Genomic DNA, 22,598 nt, shown 5'->3' on the forward strand with positions numbered 1-22,598 from the left:
GTTAAGCAACCAAACCCAAAGGGTGCTCACCAATGGTTCCTCTTCATCCTGGAAAGAAGTGACTAGTGGAGTGCCACAGGGTTTGGTCCTGGGCCCGGTCCTGTTCAACATCTTTATTAATGACTTAGATGAAGGGCTAGAAGGCATGATCATCAAGTTTGCAGATGACACCAAATTAGGAGGGATAGCTAATACTCCAGAGGACAGGATCAGAGTTCAAAATGACCTTAACAAATTAGAGAGCTGATTGGCCAAAAGTAACAAAATTCATTTCAACAAGGACAAATGTAAGATACTACACTTAGGCTGAAAAAAGGAAATCCAAAGATACTGAATGGGTGACACCTGGCTCTACAACAGTTCATGTGAAAAAGATCTTGAAGTCTTTGTGGACAACAAGTTGAACATGAGCCTACAGTGTGATGCGGCATCTAAAAAAGCCAATGGGATTTTGGGCTGCATCAAAAGTGTCTAGATCGAGGAGAGTCTTGACGCCTCTCTATTCAGCTTTGGTCAGACCTCACCTAGAATATTGTGTCCAATTCTGGGCACCACCGTTTAAAAGAGATATTGACAAACTGTTTGTAGGTTTTTCGGGCTATATGGCCATGTTCTAGAAGCATTCTCTCCTGACGTTTCGCCTGCAACTATAGCAAGCATCATCAGAGGTTGTGAGGTCTGAACTCACAAAAATAGAAGGTATCCAGAGGAGGGCAACTAAAATGATCAAAGGAGACCATGCCCTATAAGAAGCATCTTAAAGAGCTGGGGAAGTTTAGCCTGCAGAAGAGAAGGTCGAGGCGAGACATAATAAGCCATGTGAAAGGGTGTCATAAGGAAGAGGGTGCAGGCTTGTTTTCTGCTGCCCTGGAAACTAGGACTCGGAGCAATTTTTTTACTTATAGGAAAGAAGCTTCCACCTGAACATTAGCAAGAACTTCTTGACTGCAGGAAGAGCTGTTCAGCAGTGGAACTCTCTGCCTCGGAGTCTGGTGGAAGCTCCTTCCTTGGAAGCTTTTAAACAGAGACAAGAAGGCCATTTGTAGGGTGTGCTTTAATTGTGCTTTTCCTGCATGGCAGGGGGGTTGGACTAGATGGCCCATGGGGTCTCTTCCAACTCTATGAGTCTATGTTCAGGTTGAATCTTTTTCCCTGCAGCTTGAATCCATGGCTCCATTGTGTCCCGGTTTCTGGAGCAGCAGAAAAACAAGCCTGTACCCTTCTCAATGGGACCTCCTTTCTTTCCAATATTTAAACCCAGCTGTCAGCCTTCCTTTCCCTGTGATTGCTGGCTCCTCTAGAAGAGCCCCGCGGCCCAGAAGGGAAAGGGCATCAACATTAGCCCAAGGCAGCTGGAGTAGTCCTCCCTGGGACCTATCGGTGGCCCAGATATGTCCAAACAAAGTTGACAGCTGGCTCTGGCTGTTCCAGTGATGGACACGGAGATTGAAGGATACACTGTTCACAGACTGCGTAGATCAGTTTAATACAAAAGCTCCCTAGGAAACATAATGTGCTTTCTAATGCCGCAATGCGGCTATTGTGTCATGGCTACTAGTTCTTTCTCAATCAAGCCACATCTTGGAACCAAGGCAACCTTGGTCTTGCCTCTGTGTCAAAATACTGGCAGAGCTAATACTTTCTGAAAATACAAAATGCTGCATATAAAATTACAAAATACTGTCGCTGACTTCACATTGCGGCTCCTTCCCGCAGGAGGAACTGCCGGATGAACTGCTGGGCCTGGCGCTTCTCCGCGATACCAGGCTTGGGGTACCCAGGAGGGGGGCGCAGCAGGAGGCCCCCAAAGAGGCTGGCTGCAAGGCAAAGAAGGGGAGGAAGGAAGGACGTCAGTCTACAGAAACCCAAAAAGTCATGCAGGAATATCATCCCAAGGGGGTCTTCCTCATCCAGAGCCATGGCTCTGGCATTGAGAGACCAAACACTTTTGTTCCTTTACCCAGAATATTCATGTCCAAGTGGTTTTTCGCAGAATGTCGGAGCAGCTCCCGCAGGAAAGCCATCAGGTAACTGAGGACATTCCTGTGGCACCTGGGCAGAGTGGACACTACCTGGGAGGAAGAGGAAAGGGCAGGGAGCCATTGTGTACCAATGTGGGATGTATAATGCTAACATTGTGCTATGCTAATAATATAATATATTGTATATACATATAATAGTGATAATAATATTATAATGTAATACAATACAATACTACTAATAATACAATATAATAGTATTATAGGTTGAGCACAGCTGGTAAATTGCCAGCAACTATAAGATCTGTCAACCGAAAGGTTGCAAGTTCAAAGCCCTGGGTCGGTGTGAGCTGCCGACTGTCAGCCCTGCTCACTGTTTACCTAAACAGTTGAAAACAGCTATAGCTGTAATTCAAGAAATTAGGTATCGCTAAAAGCGGGGGAGGTGTTTTATGACACCATAAAGAAAGATCAGAAAATGTTGGTTGACGAACAGGAAGGAGGAAGTCCTGATGGCTCTTCGTCATAGAGGATGGAGCGACAGCACCCCCTGTGGTTGGACTCGAGCCCAAGCTTCCACGACACCAAAACAGCTGGACACCGAGTCAAAACAGCACACCTCCTTTCTGTTCTGTCTGTCTGTGTATTGTCTATACAAAGCGGCATTGAATGTTTGCTGTGTATGTGTACTGTGATCCACCCTGAGTCCGCTTCAGGTTGAGAAGGGCGGAATATAAATAAAGTGTTATTATGATGATATAAAAATTATATATTATATATTACATGTAATATTATTAATAATATCAGATTCAAGTGGTATAATACAATACATTAATATATAGTATGCTAATAATATAATATATTGTATATACACCTTCGGGGTGAGAGAGGCCGGGGTATAAAAATAGTAAACAAATCAATATCCCTGCTCTCTCAGAGACGGCCATGCACATATTGCCCAGGCTTGGCCCTGGCCCCACGGCCCTCTGCCTCACCTGCGTGCTCAGGATGTAGCTGTCGGCACGTTCTAGGCAACTGCTGTAGAGGCTGGAGCAGATGACTGGCTCAGGGAGACTCTCTAGGAACAGGAGCAGCGCTTCAGCCACAGAATGATTGCTGCCCACTGACCGGCAAAGATTAAGAAAAAGACGTGGAGGGCCCAGATGGAAAGCGTGGCACAAAGGGAGGAGGCTCCTGGGACAGTCCCCATAGCAATTGAACTGTGATATTATTCCTTGTCTGTGGAACAGAGCACTACATTCTAGCACACTGGGAGAATCTGAAAAGCTTAGTGAACAATTAACTATGGGAATAAGGCATCAGGGAGGGTCGGAGGGGAAGAAGACATTTGTTTTGATAGGACCAGCTGGCATAAGTCCTGGTCTAATTCCATGAAGAGGGAGCAGTGCCAGGGGTCCACGCGATGGGGCAGTGAATCTATACCAGGCTCTAATCCAGACATTAAAGGAGACTCTCCACATCCCAAAATAGGCTCAGCATCTTGGACTGGTCCTTAACAGTCAAGACCTGAGAGCCTCTAGCCTCCTCTACATCAAACTTAGAAACTATCGGTGTCTCATCATTCAAAGAAATTGTCACTTTGTAAACACAGTGTTGGGTGTCCTGCCTCCCCAAGCACAAGGCAGCTTTTGGGGTCCCAGGCAGTCAATGCAATGCTCCTGGCACCGCCCACAAAGGATACCCAGCGTGTCCATCATCCCCGTGTCCAAGCAATCACGAATCTGTTCAAATTCAGACCGCAGACCTGGCTGCTGGAACAGGTCTTCCTGCAAAGAAAGTGGGAGAGGCATCACAATGCTAGACCATGATAAGGAGGAGGGAACAGGACTGCTAGAAACACATCTCCTCAGTGCTATCCAGAAATGCAACTCAGACATCTTCTGCTGCTTCCCCATGTATCCCTCGTACTCTCTTGCAGAGGAAAAGGACAGCACAGACTTCATTGGGGTTATAAATCATGTTGCCTATGGCCTTTGTTGTTGTTATTATTATTATTATTATTATTATTATCATAATCATCATCATCATTATTATTTTACTGACACAAAAACACCGTATGTCACAGCAAACGAGATCTATATGTTGGATTTCGTATCACAAAATTACAAATCGAACACTTCTGAAACGTCTAGGACTGTGTGATGTATTTCTGAATGATGCGCACAGATCCAAGTGAGGTGGCCTTTTGCAGTTGACAGATCGTGATTTTGTCAATGTTTATTGTTTCCAAATGCCGGCTGAGATCTTTTGGCATGGCCGATGACCACTGGGACCACCTGTACTGGTTTCTGCCAGAGCCTTTGCAGTTCAATTTTGAGGTCCTGATAACAGCTGAGTTTTTCCTGTTGTTTTTCCTCAATATGACGGTCACCTAGTATGGCGACATCAATAATCCAAACTTTTTTCTTTTTCACAATCGTGATGTCTGGTGTATTGTGTTCCAAAACATTGTCAGTCTGGATTTGAAAGTTCCACAGTATTTTTGCATGTTCATTTTCCACTACCTTTGCAGATTTATGATCCCACCAATTTTTTACAGCTGGTAGGTGGTACTTGTGACATAAGTTCCAGTGAATCATTTGGGCCACAGAGTTGTGCCTTTGTTTGTAGTCCGTCTGTGCAATTTTCTTGCAACAGCTGAGGATATGGTCCATGGTTTCATCAGCTTCCTTGGACAGTCTGCATTTTGGGTCATCAGCTAATTTTTCAATCCTGACCTTAATTGCATTTGTTCTGATTATGCAAAGGCTCTGGCATAAACCAATACAGGTGACCCCAGTGGTAATCAGCACACATTGGTGCCGTGCCAAAGATCTCAGCCGGCATTTGGAAACAATAAACATTGGCAAAATCACGATCTGTCAACTGCAAAAGGCTACCTTACTTGGATCTGCACGCATCATTCGAAAATACATCACACAGTTCTAGATGCTTCGGAAGTGTTCAACTTGTGATTTTGTGAGACAAAATCGAGCATATATATTTCATTTGCTGTGACATACTGTGTTTTTGTGTCAGTAAAATAATAATAATGATGATAATAATAATAATAATACTTTATTTCTATACCACCCTGTCTCCCCGAGGGGACTCATGGCGGCTTTCACATAAGAAAGCAGACATTCAATGCCTAAGAGAGTACAAAACTTATCAAAAACATATCAAAATACATGATAGAGCACAATAATAACTGAGTTTACCACAAAGGACTAAGCACTGATATAAAAATAGAATAATAAGACATAATTAACTAAACCATAAAAAACCATCATGACAAATGCCCTCAAAACAGTTTGACAGTTTTGTTGGCTTTATGCTAAAGGTACCTTTAAAATTCAAAGAGATAAATAACTAAAGGCCAAGCCTGATGGAAAGGGTACCTTCCTCCCAAGAAGAGGACAGGCTCCAGAGGGAGCATGGTTCAGACCTGTTGGGAAGCATGGCGATAGAGGTAGTCCACCATCATCCACAGCTCTTTAGGGATGTCCAGGGGCTTCTCGTCCCAAAAGGTCTCACTGTTTATTGATGTCAACGGCCGCAGGCTCTGAACAAAAAAGTGACACCACACTCAAGGTGGAACACAGCTTAGCGCAAAGCAGCCAAACATGGAGCCCGTCTGTTGGGAGGCACTCACCAGCTCCCGGATGGTGTCTGGTGGCATCTCTTGGATGGGCTGTCTCATGAAGGTGAGTGCTTGCAGCGAGGTGCCGAAGCAGCTGGGCAGGTAGTTCCCCAAAACAGACAGGAAGTAATCCTTACCCCGATCAAGATGAAGCACCAAGATGTCCTCCAGCCGATCTTCCCCAGAGTTCAAGGCTGGGGCTGTCGATTTATTCACAAAGAGCTCCAACTCAACCGTCACCTCAGAGTCTTTGCAGAAAAAAGACAGACAAACAGATAGGCATTGTGGCGACACCTAGCTAAGATGCAAATGACAATTGAAGTGGGCCTCAGTGATGGAGATCTATGGCCAACTCTGTAATGGGTGGATGGGATGGAAGCGGGGAGAGCTTTGCACAAAGATGCAGACTCCCAAGCAGAGGGTCTCATCTTGGGCCATGTATTGTTAGCCCAGCCTCAACCCCTCCTGGAAACTGGGGCAGGGATGCCCAAATGTCCCAGGGGCAAATCACCTGGCAAGAGGAAGCCCTTGTTGGGGTTTGCCGTTAGCCATGGCTTGCAATAGCTATCTTCATCTGGCTTGTTGATGAACGCAAACTGACAGGGAACAGGCCCATTGTGGATTGAGAAGGTCTCCACCTGAAGCTGCATGTACTTCACGTCCCTGAAAAAGAACTGGGGGTGTTTGGTTGGGGAGAGGGAGAAGGGTGGAAGGAGAGGAAGCCAGGGGTCCATTTTCTTCATCTTAGTTTCCCATCAAATACCAGGCACCCATTTTGTCCCCACCTTTGGACCAGCAAGTAACAAGGTGGCAGTAGGCTTTGCTGATCAAGAACAAGAGCCCTGCTGCCTACTAAAACTGGCTTGGATCCTTGGATAGGAGGCTTGCTGTGCTAATCATGCCCCATGAGTGACACAGAGCCCACCCTAGACCCCTCAGGACATTAGTGTCTTCAAGGAGAAGACATTTCCCATCATTGCTTTCTTACCTCCCTCTTGGAGAGGGTGACAGAGGGGATGCTTTCATTCTCCATCTTATCCAAGGAGCGCACAATGTCCTCAAAAACTTGTCGATACAGCTCCTCATCCACCACCTTCACCTGGAGGGAGAAAGCTACATCACTAAGGGGGGCTCCTTTGCTGAAATTGGGGGGGGGGGCACTGTCAGGTGGCAAGGGGGGGCTGAGCACCTCCCACTAACAGAGGATCCAGGCCACCCTCTCCACTCCCCAGCATTTAGCGCCTTTTCTATCAGGAGGGCACGGAGAAGCACTGTGTGGGATGAGGGTCGCCCATCCTCCTGCCTCCTCCAGCCTTGTGAACGGAAAAGGTCCTTACACCAACATCAAAGCAGGCACTGACAGGCTTGTGGTCACTGATCTTCAGGGCTGGGTGGCTTCGGTAGCTCAGCTGGGAGACACTCTTCCCTTTGAAGAGGATCCGGTCGCACCAGGCGGGGACACGGCACTTCTCACTGCAGTGCAATCAAAGCAGGGGCAGGTTGGGGGCAGCCAGGATAGAGATGGAGGGCAAAGGACTGCAGAGTGGCCTACCTGGTATCCCAGTCATCGGAGCCTGGGTTGTACTTGTATGTGGGCTGGAAGGTAATCTCTCCCTCTGTGAAACCTTCAAAGACCGCCTTCGCCTCCATTTGACGCTTCAACTTGGAATCAGGGAAACAAAGAGATGATGATGAGCAACCTTCAGTGACTGGCGGGAGCCCCCAGTGGTGCAATGGGTTAAACCCTTGTGCTAGCAGGACTGCTGACCAAAAGGTCGGCTGTTCAAATCTGGGGAGCGGGTGAGCTCCTGTCTTTCAGCTCCAGTTTCTCATGCGGGGACATGAGAGGAGCCTTCCACAGGATGGTAAAACATCCTGGCCAGTCAGACCAGAAGTGAGTTTCTCAAGTTGCTCCTGACACAAAAAATGTGACTGGCAGACCCAGTCAAGCCCCCCGCCCCCACCCCCCGCTCATCTCCCTCGGCCATGAGTCCAGGCTCCTTCCCCTCCTCCCTCCTGGTCCTTCAGATCAGTCTTCCCCACTTGGGGAATACCAGCAGCATGAAGGCATTACTCCAGGCCCAGAACCCCAGTCACTGCAGACATACATTGCTTTCAGTCCTGGAAATTATGCATGCACCAGAATAACAGCAATTGTTTCAGGAAAAATAATGCAAGAATGTGTTGTTGTTGATATTGTTATTGTTATTTCACAGTAGCCAACTACAAAATCAAATGCTCCCATTATATCACTGGCCCTCCTGGGGGTCTCACACAAAGGAAGGGAGGGGCAAAGGGGAAAAGAGACCTTGTCTACTGCAAATGGTGGGTGGGTGGGTGAGGAGTGCACATGCATGCACATGCACACACAAATTCGAGGCTGACGTACAGTTGAGTGGGCATGGAAGTTTCTCTACCTGAGCCCTCTGCCCTGCATGGGTGGAGCGGTGCCTCAAGTCAGTAGCAAAGTCTGGTGGGCAGCATGGCATAGTTGGTCTTGTGCTGGACAAAGTGGGAGCTCTTGCAGGAGTGCAGTGAGGAAAGAGGATCTATATGTCTCACTGAGCTTCAGACTGAAAGTAAATTTCAAGGGATGTGTACTAGTTTAGACTTGTTTTGAAATCTGAGCTGTTAGGCTCAAAAGTAACCCTCAGTTGGGATGATTCCGCCACAAATATAGAAGTGTCATAATCAGCAGAAACCTATACGTGGTGAAACTGGGATAAACTTCTATTCTTAGGATGGCACAGGATTGCAGAGTCAGAACTTTAGATTCAAAAATATTTATTGAAGTAGAAGACATACAGTCTAGGTAGAAAAGGTATTGGAGCTAACTAGCTTATTAAACCTCATCTAAGAAAGGTAAAAGGATTTTTAAAAAATCCATGCAGCTATATTTTGCCTAAAGAAAAAGGCAAAATGCGTCCTCACTGGAAGGAAGAAAAGGCAGAAGAGACAATGGTGGACCACATGGTCAACCCAGGGCAATTTTGTATCAACAAAAGAGGAGGGGGGAGACAGTGGCTAGCAGGAGGAGTGAAAACAAAGCCCTTTTGGGAAACATGCATGGTAAATGGAGAAGGAATCCCTCAACCAAATGTTATCTCTAGTCTAGCTACTCATTGAGGTCTGGAAACCTGATGACACAGAGACTTGTGCAGTCCAGGGATGAAACCCAACAAGACTGAACTAACACACACACCCCTTTGAAATGCCAAAGGCGAGGAGAGAAAGAGCTATGCCAGATTTTGTACCCCCACCAACCTGCTTTCTTCTCTCCAGCCTTCCTTAAAAACTAAGCAAACTTACTGATAGGACTGTTTAATACCCTCCTGCAAAACACACACACCAAACTCAGCAAGCCCTGAAGCCACACAGAAATCACAGTGAGTGCAACTGCTGCTCCTTTCAGCCTGCTGAAGACCAGTGGGAGGCAGGACCCACAAGTGCCCCCCACCCAAATGGAGATATCCCACTGCCTGTCCACTGGCCTCCAGCCCAGGAAGGGTGCCGCCCCTCGGCGTGCACTCACCTGGTCATGTTGCTGAAGGCTGCTGAAGTCCCTGGCTTCCACAAGCTTCTTGACCCGCTCCACGTCCTGCTCCTCCAGCCTGTAGTTTAGGTCCCCAAGCCACAAGACCACACTGCAAAGCAGGCAAGAAGACCACCGGTGGGCCACACTACCAGGCAGGAGCCAGCCCTGAGCCCAGTGCCACGCAGGGCCTCCCCTCCCATATTCCCCCGGCCGCCTCTCACTCATGCTTGGCGATGGTGAGGGCAGGGAGTCCAGATTCCAGTTGCCCGAAGAGCATGCGGGCACCAATGTCACGGAAGTCCTGGTTGCGCCTCTCACACTCTTCTGCGTGGGCAGCCAGGTGGGCATTGACTAGGCAGATGGAGGTGTTGTGGAGCTTGAAGCGGATGCCTACCCCGCCCTTGTTGCCCTGTGAGGGAGGGAAGGAGGGGAGACTGAGAGGGGAAGGCAGCCCTCCTCACATTTTATTTATTTATTTACTGCATTTATAAACCGCTTTTCTCACCCCTGAGGGGACTCGAAGTGGTATTTGTAAAGATCAAAAGACATGGATGTTCCACTGTGCATTTGATTAGAAGGTTTCCCCAGAAATGTTTGGCTCCCAGTTATGACCCAATTTTCAATCTCTGCACTTTACTAATGCCCCCTGCTTAGAGATGTAGTGCTCCACCTTATACTGCCCATTACCCCCAATTTTTGTCTTGCACTTTATCTGTCAACCCTTTCACACAACTGGTTGTACTGGCCCCTCACCCATTCCCAGTACTGCATTATTATCTCAGGTTACTGTTTGATAGTTGTTTTATATTGTGGCATGCCATTGTTGTTTTATTTTGCTTGTTGCTGGTTTTATAAATTTTAATGTGTTATTTAAACTATGTTTGAATAGGCTTGTCCTCATGTAAGTCACCTCAATTCTCTTCGGGGAGGTGGAGGCGAGGTACAAAAATGAAGTTGTTATTATTATTATTATTATTATTATTATTATTATTATTATTATTTGAAACACAACAAGATCAGTACACAACAAACAAGATACTATGCTGACTGTTGTATTGGATCACATGTCAGACACTTCCCAAGTGTCTTGGACTGTGTGATGTATTGGCAAATAATGCGTGCAGATCCCAGTAAGGGTGGCCTTTTGCAGCTGACAGATGGTAATTTTGTCAGAGCCAATTGTGTTTAAGTGCAGGCCAAGGTCTTTAGGCACTGCGCCCAGTGTGCCAATCACCACTGGGACCACCTTGACTGGCTTGTGCTAAAGTATTATTATTATTATTATTATTATTATTATTATTATTATTATTATGGCAAGATCCAATGCCAACATATATACGAAACAGAAGCATAACTAAAATGATAACATATAACATAAATTAAACCTTGAAATCATGTTAAACATAGAAAATAAACAGACATTTAAAATTAAAATATAGAATTAAAAATATCTTAATATAGCATTAAAATCACAAAATCCCCTCCAAGAGACACCAAGAACTATGGGGCACCAAGGCAGAGGAGCCAACCCTGAGTCCTGCGCTGGAAGGACAGGCAACCAAAACCTGGTACTCTCCCAGGCCCTGCAGGATTGGGGTTCCCATTCAGTCACATCCAACCAATGGAAACGCGGAGTCCCTCTGAATGAGAGCTACTCCTGTAAAGTCCTGAGGAGAAAGGGCCATTGCCCGGTTGTGGGGACACAATCTGCCATGGATCCCTCCCAGACGGCCATGGCAGGACCCCTTCCGTTGGGTCTCCCTCCCTGCCCCTCTCCAGCCTAGTGTAGAAGGTGCCACTTGCGGAGGGGGCTGCTCACCATCCTCCCCATGATGCCAGTGCCAACCGTCTCTGCCTCCACTTCAGAGATGTTCGCCGCTAGCTCCGTCCTCACATATAGCAGTAATAGGATCCCCACCAGGCGCACCAGTTTGATCTGTTTTGCAAAAGCACAGCACACATATGCAGACAGCAGGCCAATGCTGGGAGGGGGAGGGCATTTCCAAGCAGGGGGATACTGAGCATAGCCTTTTCCTCACATGTCCCCCCTCCCTCCACTTCCAAGGAACCAGCCCCTGCCCGGCTGACCTTGGCGTACTTTGCCCCTGGGTGAAGGCTCTCTGTCACAGCTCTGAACCACTCCTCCTCTTTTGGGGTGTCGTTGAAGAAAAAGGCTTCCTTGCTCAGGTCCAGCTCCTGGAAGCTGTGCCCCAAAGGGGTCAGAGGGAGCCCTGCCACCCAGCCACCTCCCTCACTGCCCAGGGCGGAGTGAGAGGCTGAGGTCTTGGCCTCCCTCAGGCGGGGTTGGGGGGCTAGGTCGAGGGCTAACGTACCCCACACAGTAAACATCAGGGGGGTTGGGGTCTTGACTCAGCCAGGGCTGGAGGCTCTCTCTGGGCGACTGGCCATTCACGTTGTAGGAGCCGACAAAAAACCTGTGGGGGGACACAGAAAGAGAGGTGCACTGAGGCTGCCTTGGGATCTCCCCAGGCCCCCACCTCACCCTTCCAGGTGGGAGCTGCCCCATATTCACCTGTAGCTCTGGAGGTGGGTGTAGGCCTCCTCCCTCTGCAGGAGTTGGGAGCGGATGAGGGTCTCTCTCAGCCCAAAGGCCTGGACGGGGGCCCCCTGCACCGCCTCCTGCACCAGCACCTGAGAGGAGCGCACCATGGCGCCTGTCACCTCACTCCTGGGGTTGGTGGGCCTGGAAAGGAGGAGGAGGAAGAAGAGGCAAGGGAGATGTCTCTGCAAAGATGCACCCAATGGGTCCAAATCCCTTGGCTTGTGTAGTCCTAACCATTGGTCGTATTGAATCTTGTCTGATGGAGTTATAATTGCAATGAGTTTAAATTTTTATTCTTGTGTTCTAGGAAGACTTCCCCACTGCAATGCTCCCAATGGGACTCTTGAATTCAAGCCTGAGCTCTGCTCTGCCAGGAGCATTAGCTCAGCTTGCTTCACAGGCCTCCATCCTCCTGCCTATGTTAAGGAAGAAGAAACCAACACTCTCCCAGATGTGGGTCTCATCCCCCCCCCCCCGCATCCTCCCCCACCCAAATGAAAGCCCCCTTGCAAGGTTGCTGTGGAAAGGGGGACAATGTTATCTGGGGATTGTCAGATGCCAGGCGTGGGATGCCAGCAATGCCACGAATTCATCCCCAATGTTAATCCCAGTATCTCAGGAACCCTCCTTCTGCTGAACTCAGTCATGATCAGGACCTTGGAGAGTGCCCCCTTTGCCCTCCAAATGGAAGCCCCAACCCACTGGAGAGGGTCTTACAAGGGAGGCCCTTGTGGTAGAGAGCAGAGGCTGAAGGGCCCATTTTCAGAGAGGAAGAGGAAGGGGGAGCATGGAATCATAAAATCATAGAATTGGAAGGCTTAGGCGATCCCTCGTTGGATGAGTAAGATGGTCTTCCTTGATGACTATTTTTGTGGGTTTGTAGGTGGCTGTGGAGCCCTATTCTTGACCCGCATCTTCTCCCACAGTGAAGGCATTGGTTTCCAGGTGGAAGGCGGTCCCGGTCAGGGTTGGCTTGACGCGCCTTCCTCCTGGCACGTTTCTCTCTTTCACCCTCCACTTGTGCCTCCTCGAATTCTGCAGCACTGCTGGTCACAGCTGACCTCCAGCTGGAGCGGTCAAGGGCCAGGGCTTTCCAGTTCTCAGTGTCTATGCCAGAGTTTTTAAGGTTGGCTTTGAGGCCATCTTTAAATCTCTTTTCCTGTCCACCAACATTCCGTTTTCCGTTCTTAAGTTCAGAGTAGAGCAACTGCTTTGGGAGACGGTGGTCAGGCATCCGGACAACGTGGCCGGCCCAGCGGAGTTGATGGCAGAGGACCATCGCTTCAATGCTAGTGGTCTTAGCTTCTTCCAGCACGCTGACGTTTGTCCGCTTGTCTTCCCAAGATATTTGCAGGATTTTCCGGAGGCAGCGCTGATGGAATCGTTCCAGGAGTTGCATGTGACGTCTGTAGACAGTCCATGTTTTGCAGGCATAGAGCAGGGTTGGGAGGACAATAGCTGTATAGACAAGCACCTTGGTATCCCTACGGATGTCCCGGTCCTCAAACACTCTCTGCTTCATCCGGGAAAATGCTGCATTCACAGAGCTCAGGCGGTGTTGTATTTCGGTATCGATGTTGACTTTGGTGGAGAGGTGGCTGCCAAGGTAGCGGAAATGGTCAACATTTTCTAATGTTACACCATTAAGTTGTATCTCTGGCATTGGGGAGGGGATGGCTGGTGTCTGCTGGAACAGCACTTTGGTTTTCTCGATGTTCAGTGACAGGCCAAGTTTTGTGTATGCTTCTGCGAAGGTGTTTAGAGTGGCTTGTAGATCTTCTTCTGAATGCGCACAGACGACATTGTCATCAGCATACTGGAGTTCTATAACAGATGTTGTTGTAACCTTGGTTTTGGCTTTCAGTCTGCTGAGGTTAAACAGCTTGTCATCTGTCCGATAGATGATTTCTACTCTGGTGGGAAGCTTCCCGTCAACAAGGTGAAGTATCATAGCGATGAAGATGGAGAATAAAGTTGGGGCAATAACACATCCCTGTTTGACACCCGATTCCACATTAAATGGGTCACTTTGGGAGCCATTGCTGTCCAAGACTGTTGCCATCATGTCATCATGGAGGAGCTGCAGGATGTTCACAAATTTGTTAGGGCACCCGATTTTTTGGAGGATGGTCCAGAGAGCGCTGCGGTTCACTGTGTCAAATGCCTTTGCAAGGTCGATGAATGCCATGTACAGAGGTTGATTTTGTTCTCTGCATTTTTCTTGGAGCTGTTGTGCAGTGAAGATCATGTCCACGGTTCCTCTGGAAGGGCGGAAGCCGTTCTGGGATTCTGAATCCCAGAATTGGAAGAGACCACATTGGCCGTCGAGTCTAACCCTGCCATGCAGGAAATATACAATGAAATCACCACCTACAGGTGGCCATCCAGCCTCTGTTTAAAAGCTTCCAAGGAAGGAGCCTCCACTATACCCCAAGGCAGAGAATTCTACTGCTGAACAGCTCTTCTTATGATTCCACCTGAACCTAATGTTCAGGTGGAATCTCCTTTTTGCCAGAGGCATGGCAGAAGCCTCTCTTCCTCCCTCTTCCCTCAAACCAATGCTGCTCTCTCAGGAGGGGGTCTGTCTCTTGGATCCCCTCACAAAGTCCTTTGCCCTGCTCAGGGAATCAGGGAGGAGGGGGGCTCACTCCCCTGGTTACTCACCTGGGAGCAGCTGCTGGCGCCACCTTGGCCTTAGCCTTGGCCTCTTCAGGGGTGCCCTCTGGGACACTGGGGGGTGAGGGCAGCAGGGGCCTCCCCTTCCAAGTGGGGTCTTCATCCCCAGAAAGCCCTAGGAGCACAGCATGGAGAGGGAGGGATTTGTGGGGGGCTTGGGAGGCCCCTTCCCAGGTCTGCTCTGGGATAAGCCCTTGGCCTACCTTTCGGCCTACCTGCCGCTCCTCCACCTCCTCCTCTGGGGCATCGCCTGCGGACCTGGGCCAGGAAGCTTTGGGTCTGGGAACCAAAGGGCAACCGGAGGAGCAGTGCCGGGGCCTCTCTCGTGTGGAGCAGCACCACCACGTCCGAGCCTGAGGAGAAAGAAGATGAAGAATCCTAGAAATATTCAAGACATCTTACTAGTTGCTCTGCTTCCCACAAACAAGCGTGTTCTGTCCTCCCTGAGCAATAGCAGGAATAGATAGATCTTAGGCTACTAAAGACAAAACCAACAAAACCTGAAATTGAATCTTTTTCCTGTCCCTTAACATGCCATTGCAGGGGGAAACTGCTCTCTCCTGGAAGGAGTGGACACAAAACTCGAAGGGCAAGTTTAGTAAGTTAGAAGAACAAGGTGCCCTGAATTGGTTTGAGAGACAACAGCTGTATAATTGGAGAAAGGATTGGTTAAGCAAAAATCCCAGATGTAGAGCACTGAATAAATATGAGGAATGGTTAAGTAAGCTCAAAAACCAAGAAATAATGGGGAAAGGATTAATTGGGAAAATATATAATGGACTAATTGGTGAAGAAATAGGGCTGAAGCTGTTAGAAAACGTATGGGAGGGAGACCTAGGGCCTCTAATAGATTTTGATTGGAAAAGGGTCCTGAAGTGGAGAGTGGCTAAGAACCTATCAATAAGATTAAAAGAAAATGTATACAAAGTTATATGGAGATGGTATACTACGCCAGTCAAACAACATCAGATGGATAGCAAGCAAAGTAACCTCTGCTGGAGATGTGGCAAACACAAAGGGACATATTTTCATCTATGGTGGGAATGCCCCCAAGTGAAGAATTTTTGGAAGGATATATTTACCGAAATAAACAACATTATGGGATCAAATATTACTCCGGATGCTAGGTTAGCATTATTAATGGACACCACAAAGTTGAATGTAGAAATAACTAAGAAAGAATTGGTGACTATTTTGCTCACAGTGGGAAGAATTATAATAGCAAAGAACTGGAAAATAATAACCAATCTAACACTGGATGCATGGTACAGGGAAGTTTGGAATGTAGCTTTAAACGATAAACTAACAATGGAAATGAGGGTATTCAGGGGGGAAATTAACAGGTCAGATTTTGAGACATACTGGTCGGTCTTTATTAAATATGTCTTAGAGAGCGAAAATGGAAAACAACAGAATTTGGTTGGTCAGGAATTTTGGAGATGACATTTGATTAATGGCTGATTTATAAATACATGGTGAAGGAAATTATACTTGTTCAGGCCTTGGTGGTGGGGTTATGTGTTTGTAAAATGTTCACTGTTTTGGGTTTTGTCTATTTTGTAAGTTGTTATTGTATTTAAATAAAATCTTAAAAAAAAACAAAACATGCCATTGTTAATGGCAGTGGAAAGCAGGACTAATTACATTTGACAGTGATGGTTTATACATTATCTATCCTTGTTTACAGTCTCAAGAACCAATCTGAGTCCACAGTTTGAAGTTAATAGAACTCCCAGAGCAAATGGGAGTATTGTCAAAACAACATGTGAGTTACTTCCGTAGTGAAGCCTGTCAGAAATATTAAAAATTAACTAGGTGTTTTTAATTACAAAAATGTGAGTCAAGCACTGAAAGGGTTAAATGAATGCAATGACTCAGCAAAAGCTGCAGTTCTAAATAAGCAGGTGTGCCTATGTAGTTAGCAGTTGTCAGTCTAAGGTAAACCTCAGTGGGAGAGAGGTCTACGTCTGTGAGAAGGCCTCACAGTGTGAGATAGGCCTCAGTCTGTGAGAAGCTTCAGTGAAAGAAGCCCCAGGCTGAAGGCCTCATGTGCAAAGCTGTGTGTAAAAACTACTGTGTGAAGCTCCTGTGTAAGTTTATTGTGAGAGGAAGCTTTGTGAGAGCACAGCTGTTTAACTGCATAAGAAAGCAACAAAGGAAGTAGAAAGAACACAGAAATGCTGGACCACACCAACAACCACCATGTCAGACTACACAGAGAAGCCATTGAAATCCACAAGCATGTGGACAATTTCAACAGAAAGGAAGAGACCATGAAAATGAACAAAATCTGGCTACCAGTATTAAAAAACTCTAAAATTACAACAGCAAAACAGCAGAGAGGAAACAACCAGGCACATCTTAACACTTCTCAACAAGAGATTTTCCCAGGCTCAGGCAGGCCTTCAAATGCTAATGAAGGTGGTCAGTTGAAACATTCACACCTAGCTCCAGCAGAGAAGAGCTCCTTGCCCCACCCCAGCCATTCCACAGATATATAAACCCATTGTCCTAATTCCAACAGACCTCACTACCTCTGAGGATGCCTGCCATAGACGCAGGCAAAACGTCAGGGGAAATGCCTCTAGAACATGGCCCTATAGCCCGAAAAACCCCACAAGAACCTAGAAAGAACTTTATTTGTGTGATAGAAACCTTGGTCTTATAAATAGTGCAACCATATTATTTTGCGATTAAAAACCGCCTCCTAAGTTAGAGATAACATTGGTCTGTGTGTTTTTGTTCTTTTTATCACTTTGGGCTACAGGTGCTGGGTCACGCTGCTGCTAATAAGTTACTCTACTGTACATTTATGAGGAGGGTCTTTTGTTAATATACCCACTCACCCAACAAACCCCTCTCCTCCCTCTCTCCCTAGGAAAGCCCAGTTTGGACCACACTCCAGAGCACATGGTCCTCCCTGCACTTCCAGGGGAATGCTCCCAACCAATGCCAGGGAAGAGGGGGATCAACTCACCCAGAGTGGGGGGCTCACTGTCCAGGGTGACTGTGGGAGAGACAGAAGGAGGGCAAAGGTCAGCGGTCCTGGGGGTCCTGCTCTGAGTCCCCCCCATCACCTACCCTGGTGGACACAGATGGCCTTGATAATAAGCCAGACCCTCCCCCGCCCCATTGGAATTATCAGCATTCACCATGTACATATTATTAATAATAGTAATAATAATAATGTTACCCTCCTCGAGGGAGAAGCCTTCCTGCAGGAGGAGGACCCTCTCCAGGCGAAGGTCCTGGCCGGAGATCGCTGGGCGGCGGGCGCAGAAGATGCAGAGCCTGGGGAGGGGGAGGCGTTGGTGAGGGGAGGGACCAGGAAAACCATGATCCCCCCCTCTCCTCCCGGCCCCCTCTCCTTGGCCTAAGGCAGGCATGGGCAAACTTGGGCCCTTCAGATGTTTTGGACTTCAACACCCAACATTCCTATCAGCCTTACACTCCACTTATTATGCTTATTGTATACTAGCAGTCCTCTGCCACGCATTGCTGTGGACATGTCTGTTTATATGTGCTTTATATGTATAGTGTCTATATGTGTGTGTATATATATTTGTGTATATGTGCATATACTTGTGTTTACGTATATATATATATGGTTTTGTGTATGCATTGTAATGTTTCTTTTATTTTATTTTTTGGCTTCTTACGTCTCTTCTGCTATGTTTTCAGTGTTTTATGAGTGATGGTAACTTGTTGGTCAGATACATATATTGTGTCCAAATTTGTCAATTTGTCCAATGGTTTTTGAGTTATGCTAATCTCACAAGCGAAGATTACATTTTTATTTGTATAGCTATCACATCTCTAGGTTAAATATGTAATGACAGTATCAGTGTCTAGACCAGGCATGGGCCAACTTGGGCAGCTGAGGGGGGAAAGGAAGTGGCCTGAAGCTGTTGAGAATTGTGGGAGTTGAAGTCAAAAACACTTGGTGGGCCCAGGTTTGTGGCTGTGGGGGAAAAGGAAGAGGCCTGAAGCTGTTAGGAATGGTGGAAGTTGAAGTCCAAAAAACCTGGTGGGCCCAGGTTTGTGGCTATGGGAAGAAAGGAAAAGGCCTGAAGCTTTTGGGAATGGTAGGAATTGAAGTCCAAAACACCTTAAGGGCCAGGTTTGTGACTGTGGGGGGAAAGGAAGGGGCCTGAAGCTGTTAGGAATGGTGGGAGTTGAAGTCCAGAACACCTGGTGGGCCCAGGTTTGTGACTGTGGGGAGAAAGGTAAAGGCCTGAAGCTGTTGGGAATGGTGGGAGTTGAAGTCCAAAACATCTGGAGGGCCCAGATTTGTGGCTGTGGGGGGGGGGGGAGGAAAGGGCCTGAAGCTGTTGGGAATGGTGGGAGTTGAAGTCCAAAACACCTGGAGGGCCCAGTTTATGGCTTTGGGGGGAAAAGAACGGTCCTGAGGATGTTAGGAATGGTGGGAGTTGAAGTCCAAAACATCTGGAGGGCCCAGATTTGTGGTTGTGGGGGGAAAGGAAAGGTCCTGGGGATGTTAGGAATGGTGGGAGTTGAAGTCCAAAACATCTGGAGGGCCCAGATTTGTGGTTGTGGGGGGAAAGGAAAGGTCCTGGAGATGTTAGGAATGGTGGGAGTTGAAGTCCAAAACATCTGGAGGGCCCAGTTTATGGCTGTGGAGGGAATGGAAAGGTCCTGAGGATGTTAGGAATGGTGGGAGTTGAAGTCCAAAACATCTGGAGGGCCCAGTTTATGGCTGTGGAGGGAATGGAAAGGTCCTGGGGATGTTAGGAATGGTGGGAGTTGAAGTCCAAAACATCTGGAGGGCCCAGTTTATGGCTGTGGAGGGAATGGAAAGGTCCTGGGGATGTTAGGAATGGTGGGAGTTGAAGTCCAAAACATCTGGAGGGCCCAGTTTATGGCTGTGGAGGGAATGGAAAGGTCCTGGGGATGTTAGGAATGGTGGGAGTTGAAGTCCAAAACATCTGGAGGGCCCAGTTTATGGCTGTGGAGGGAATGGAAAGGTCCTGAGGATGTTAGGAATGGTGGGAGTTGAAGTCCAAAACATCTGGAGGGCCCAGTTTATGGCTGTGGAGGGAATGGAAAGGTCCTGGGGATGTTAGGAATGGTGGGAGTTGAAGTCCAAAACATCTGGAGGGCCCAGTTTATGGCTGTGGAGGGAATGGAAAGGTCCTGGGGATGTTAGGAATGGTGGGAGTTGAAGTCCAAAACATCTGGAGGGCTCAGTTTATGGCTGTGGAGGGAATGGAAAGGTCCTGAGGATGTTAGGAATGGTGGGAGTTGAAGTCCAAAACATCTGGAGGGCCCAGTTTATGGCTGTGGAGGGAATGGAAAGGTCCTGAGGATGTTAGGAATGGTGGGAGTTGAAGTCCAAAACATCTGGAGGGCCCAGTTTATGGCTGTGGAGGGAATGGAAAGGTCCTGGGGATGTTAGGAATGGTGGGAGTTGAAGTCCAAAACATCTGGAGGGCCCAGTTTATGGCTGTGGAGGGAATGGAAAGGTCCTGGGGATGTTAGGAATGGTGGGAGTTGAAGTCCAAAACATCTGGAGGGCCCAGTTTATGGCTGTGGAGGGAATGGAAAGGTCCTGGGGATGTTAGGAATGGTGGGAGTTGAAGTCCAAAACATCTGGAGGGCCCAGTTTATGGCTGTGGAGGGAATGGAAAGGTCCTGGGGATGTTAGGAATGGTGGGAGTTGAAGTCCAAAACATCTGGAGGGCCCAGTTTATGGCTGTGGAGGGAATGGAAAGGTCCTGGGGATGTTAGGAATGGTGGGAGTTGAAGTCCAAAACATCTGGAGGGCCCAGTTTATGGCTGTGGAGGGAATGGAAAGGTCCTGGGGATGTTAGGAATGGTGGGAGTTGAAGTCCAAAACATCTGGAGGGCCCAGTTTATGGCTGTGGAGGGAATGGAAAGGTCCTGGGGATGTTAGGAATGGTGGGAGTTGAAGTCCAAAACATCTGGAGGGCCCAGTTTATGGCTGTGGAGGGAATGGAAAGGTCCTGGGGATGTTAGGAATGGTGGGAGTTGAAGTCCAAAACATCTGGAGGGCCCAGATTTGTGGCTGGTGGGGGGAAAAGGCAAAGGCTTGAAGCTGTTGGGAATGGTGGGAGTCGAAGTCCAAGAGCTGAGGGGGAAAAGGAAGGGGCCTGAGCTGTTAGGAATGGTGGGAGTTGAAGTCCAAAACACCCAAGGGGTCCAATTTCGCCCATGCCTGGCCTAAGGCGATTACTTCCCTCCCCAAGGCCAAGGAGCTCTTCCTGGTCCTGAAACCACTGCTAGTCCAGACCCCGCCCCTTGCCCCGCCCATTCAAGCCAAAGGGGGCGGGGCTTGGAAACTGAGTCTTCTTTTGGCCTGCAAAGAGGAGAGGGGTGGCGGGGAAGGGGAGAGGAGCAGAGCCCTAGCTAGCGCCCTCCCCGCTTCCCCCCCCCCCCCCGCCTTACGCGGTTCTTCCACGGCTCTCGACGAGGCCCAGGAGGCGGCCCTCCCCGCTCTCCAGCGCCGCCGGCGCCGCCCCAAGAAGGAGCCGTCAAGGAAGCCAAGAGCAGAGCCAAAAGCCCACTAGCCCACTCCCCACCTACAGGCACGCCCCTTGACTCCTCCCCCTTGGTCCCCGATTGTCCCCGGCGCCAAGGATACGGCCAGGCAGCGCTCCCCCGGCGCCAGCGCCTCCTGGACGGGGCCCGACTGGTCCATGGCGGAGGCGGAAGGAAGGAAGGAGGGAGGGAGGGAGGGAAAGGAGGAAAGGAGGAGGGACGGAGGGGCAGAGCAGGGTCAGCGCGGGACACACAAGCCCGCCCCGGAAGAGCGGCCCCGACACACACACACACACACAGAGACTGTGTATTGTCGAAGAAGGCTTTCATGGCCGGAATCACTAAATTGTTGCAGTTTTTTCATGGTCATGTTCTAGAAGCATTCTCTCCTGACGTTTCGCCTGCATCTATGGCAGGCATCCTCAGAGGTAGTGAGATCTCTTGGAAACTAGGAAAATTGGGTTATAGATCTGTAGAAAGTCCAGGGTGGGAGAAAGAAGGTGAATGTTTCAATTGGCCAACTTGATTAGCATTTGGTAGCCTAACAGTTTCAAGGTCTGGCTTCTTACTGCTTGGGGGAATCCTTTGTTGAGAGGTGATTAGCTGTCCCTGATTGTTTCTTGCCTAGAGTTCCCCTGTGTTTGAGTTTTTTTCTTTCTTTCTTTCTTTCTTATTATTTATTTATTTCGGTTGCTTCTACCCCACCCTTCTCACCCCAGGGGGGGGGGGGGGGACTCAGGGCGGCTTACACAAGCAAGGCACAATTCGATGCCCGCATTACATGACAGCAAAAAACACAACATCAGTTAACGACAGCAATGATGACAATTAACATAGCAATAATTATTATTGGCAAAACAACCATAAAACCCGTAAAAGCAAATAAAAACAATAAAAGTAATACAAACCTCATTGCTGGTCAGTGTTTAACAGACTCATAGTTTAGGTTCTACTTTCCACACAATTGTCGGTCCTATCCATCTGGTTTCCATATCCAATTGTCCGGATGTCCAAAGGCCTGGTCCCATAGCCACGTCTTTACCTTCCTCTTGAAGGCAAGGAGGGATGTTGATGCCCTGATTTCCCCCGGGAGTGAGTTCCACAGGTGGGGGGCCACCACTGAGAAGGCCCTGCTCCTCGTCCCCACCAGCCTCACTTGTGATAGCGGTGGGGTCGAGAGCAGGGCTTCCCCAGATGATCTCAAATTCCGGGGTGGGACGTAGAGGGAGATACATTCGGACAGATACGCTGGACCGGAACCGTAAAGGGTTGTAGTGTTGTAGTGTAATGTTTACTGTTGTAGTGTTAGAGTTTTTTTTTTAAACTGGTAGCCAGATTGTAATATTATTTGTAATATACAAATATAATTATAATATCATGTTATTAAAATTAGCATTATATTGGCACAGTGGGTTAAAGCCCTGTGCCAGCAGGACTGAAGACCAACAGGTCGCAGGTTCGAATCCAGGGAGAGGTGGATGAGCTCTCTCTATCAGCTCCAGCTCCTCATGCGGGGACATGAGAGAAGCCTCCCACAAGGATGATAAAAACATCAAATCATCTAGCCGTCCCCTGGGCAATGTCCTTGCAGACGGCCAATTCTCTCACACCAGGAGTCACTCCTGACATGACAAAATATATATATAATATTGTAAATATTATATGTATATATATTATATTAAA

The 22,598-nt window shown here is 48.2% G+C and overlaps 1 protein-coding gene across 2 annotated transcripts; it reads right to left on the bottom strand.

Annotated features, from left to right (window-relative positions):
• Positions 1-1,461: 1,461 nt before the first annotated feature.
• On the bottom strand, positions 1,462-21,091 carry INPP5B (inositol polyphosphate-5-phosphatase B). 2 transcript variants are annotated; one of them, XM_067460646.1, is made up of 22 exons: positions 21,018-21,091; positions 20,823-20,892; positions 17,590-17,687; positions 17,374-17,403; positions 14,612-14,749; positions 14,385-14,511; positions 11,691-11,861; positions 11,491-11,592; positions 11,246-11,360; positions 10,977-11,093; positions 9,379-9,566; positions 9,155-9,266; positions 7,175-7,284; positions 6,960-7,095; positions 6,611-6,721; positions 6,134-6,296; positions 5,635-5,870; positions 5,428-5,544; positions 3,682-3,766; positions 2,975-3,102; positions 1,961-2,072; positions 1,462-1,817 (listed from the first exon to the last, which is right to left on the bottom strand). In XM_067460646.1, exons 1-22 carry the CDS (start codon positions 21,073-21,075, stop codon positions 1,693-1,695), a joined length of 2,649 nt encoding a protein of 882 aa, XP_067316747.1. In that variant the 5' UTR covers positions 21,076-21,091; the 3' UTR covers positions 1,462-1,692. The 2 variants fall into 2 exon arrangements, with proteins under 2 accessions (XP_067316747.1, XP_067316748.1); XM_067460647.1 differs by lacking the exons at positions 17,374-17,403; positions 21,018-21,091 and having other exon boundaries at positions 14,600-14,749; positions 20,823-20,901.
• Positions 21,092-22,598: the final 1,507 nt, after the last annotated feature.

This window comes from Anolis sagrei, chromosome X (assembly GCF_037176765.1).
Source record: "Anolis sagrei isolate rAnoSag1 chromosome X, rAnoSag1.mat, whole genome shotgun sequence".
Lineage (NCBI taxonomy): Eukaryota > Metazoa > Chordata > Lepidosauria > Squamata > Dactyloidae > Anolis > Anolis sagrei.

Excerpts from the sequence above, each read along its gene's own strand:
- INPP5B (XM_067460646.1), bottom strand. The coding sequence starts at position 21,075 with ATGGACCAGTCGGGCCCCGTCCAGGAGGCGCTGGCGCCGGGGGAGCGC. Across the intron at positions 7,096-7,174 it reads TCCGATGACTGGGATACCAG|TGAGAAGTGCCGTGTCCCCG; the intron begins GTAGGCCACTCT and ends ATTGCACTGCAG. Across the intron at positions 6,297-6,610 it reads TCACCCTCTCCAAGAGGGAG|TTCTTTTTCAGGGACGTGAA; the intron begins GTAAGAAAGCAA and ends AAACACCCCCAG.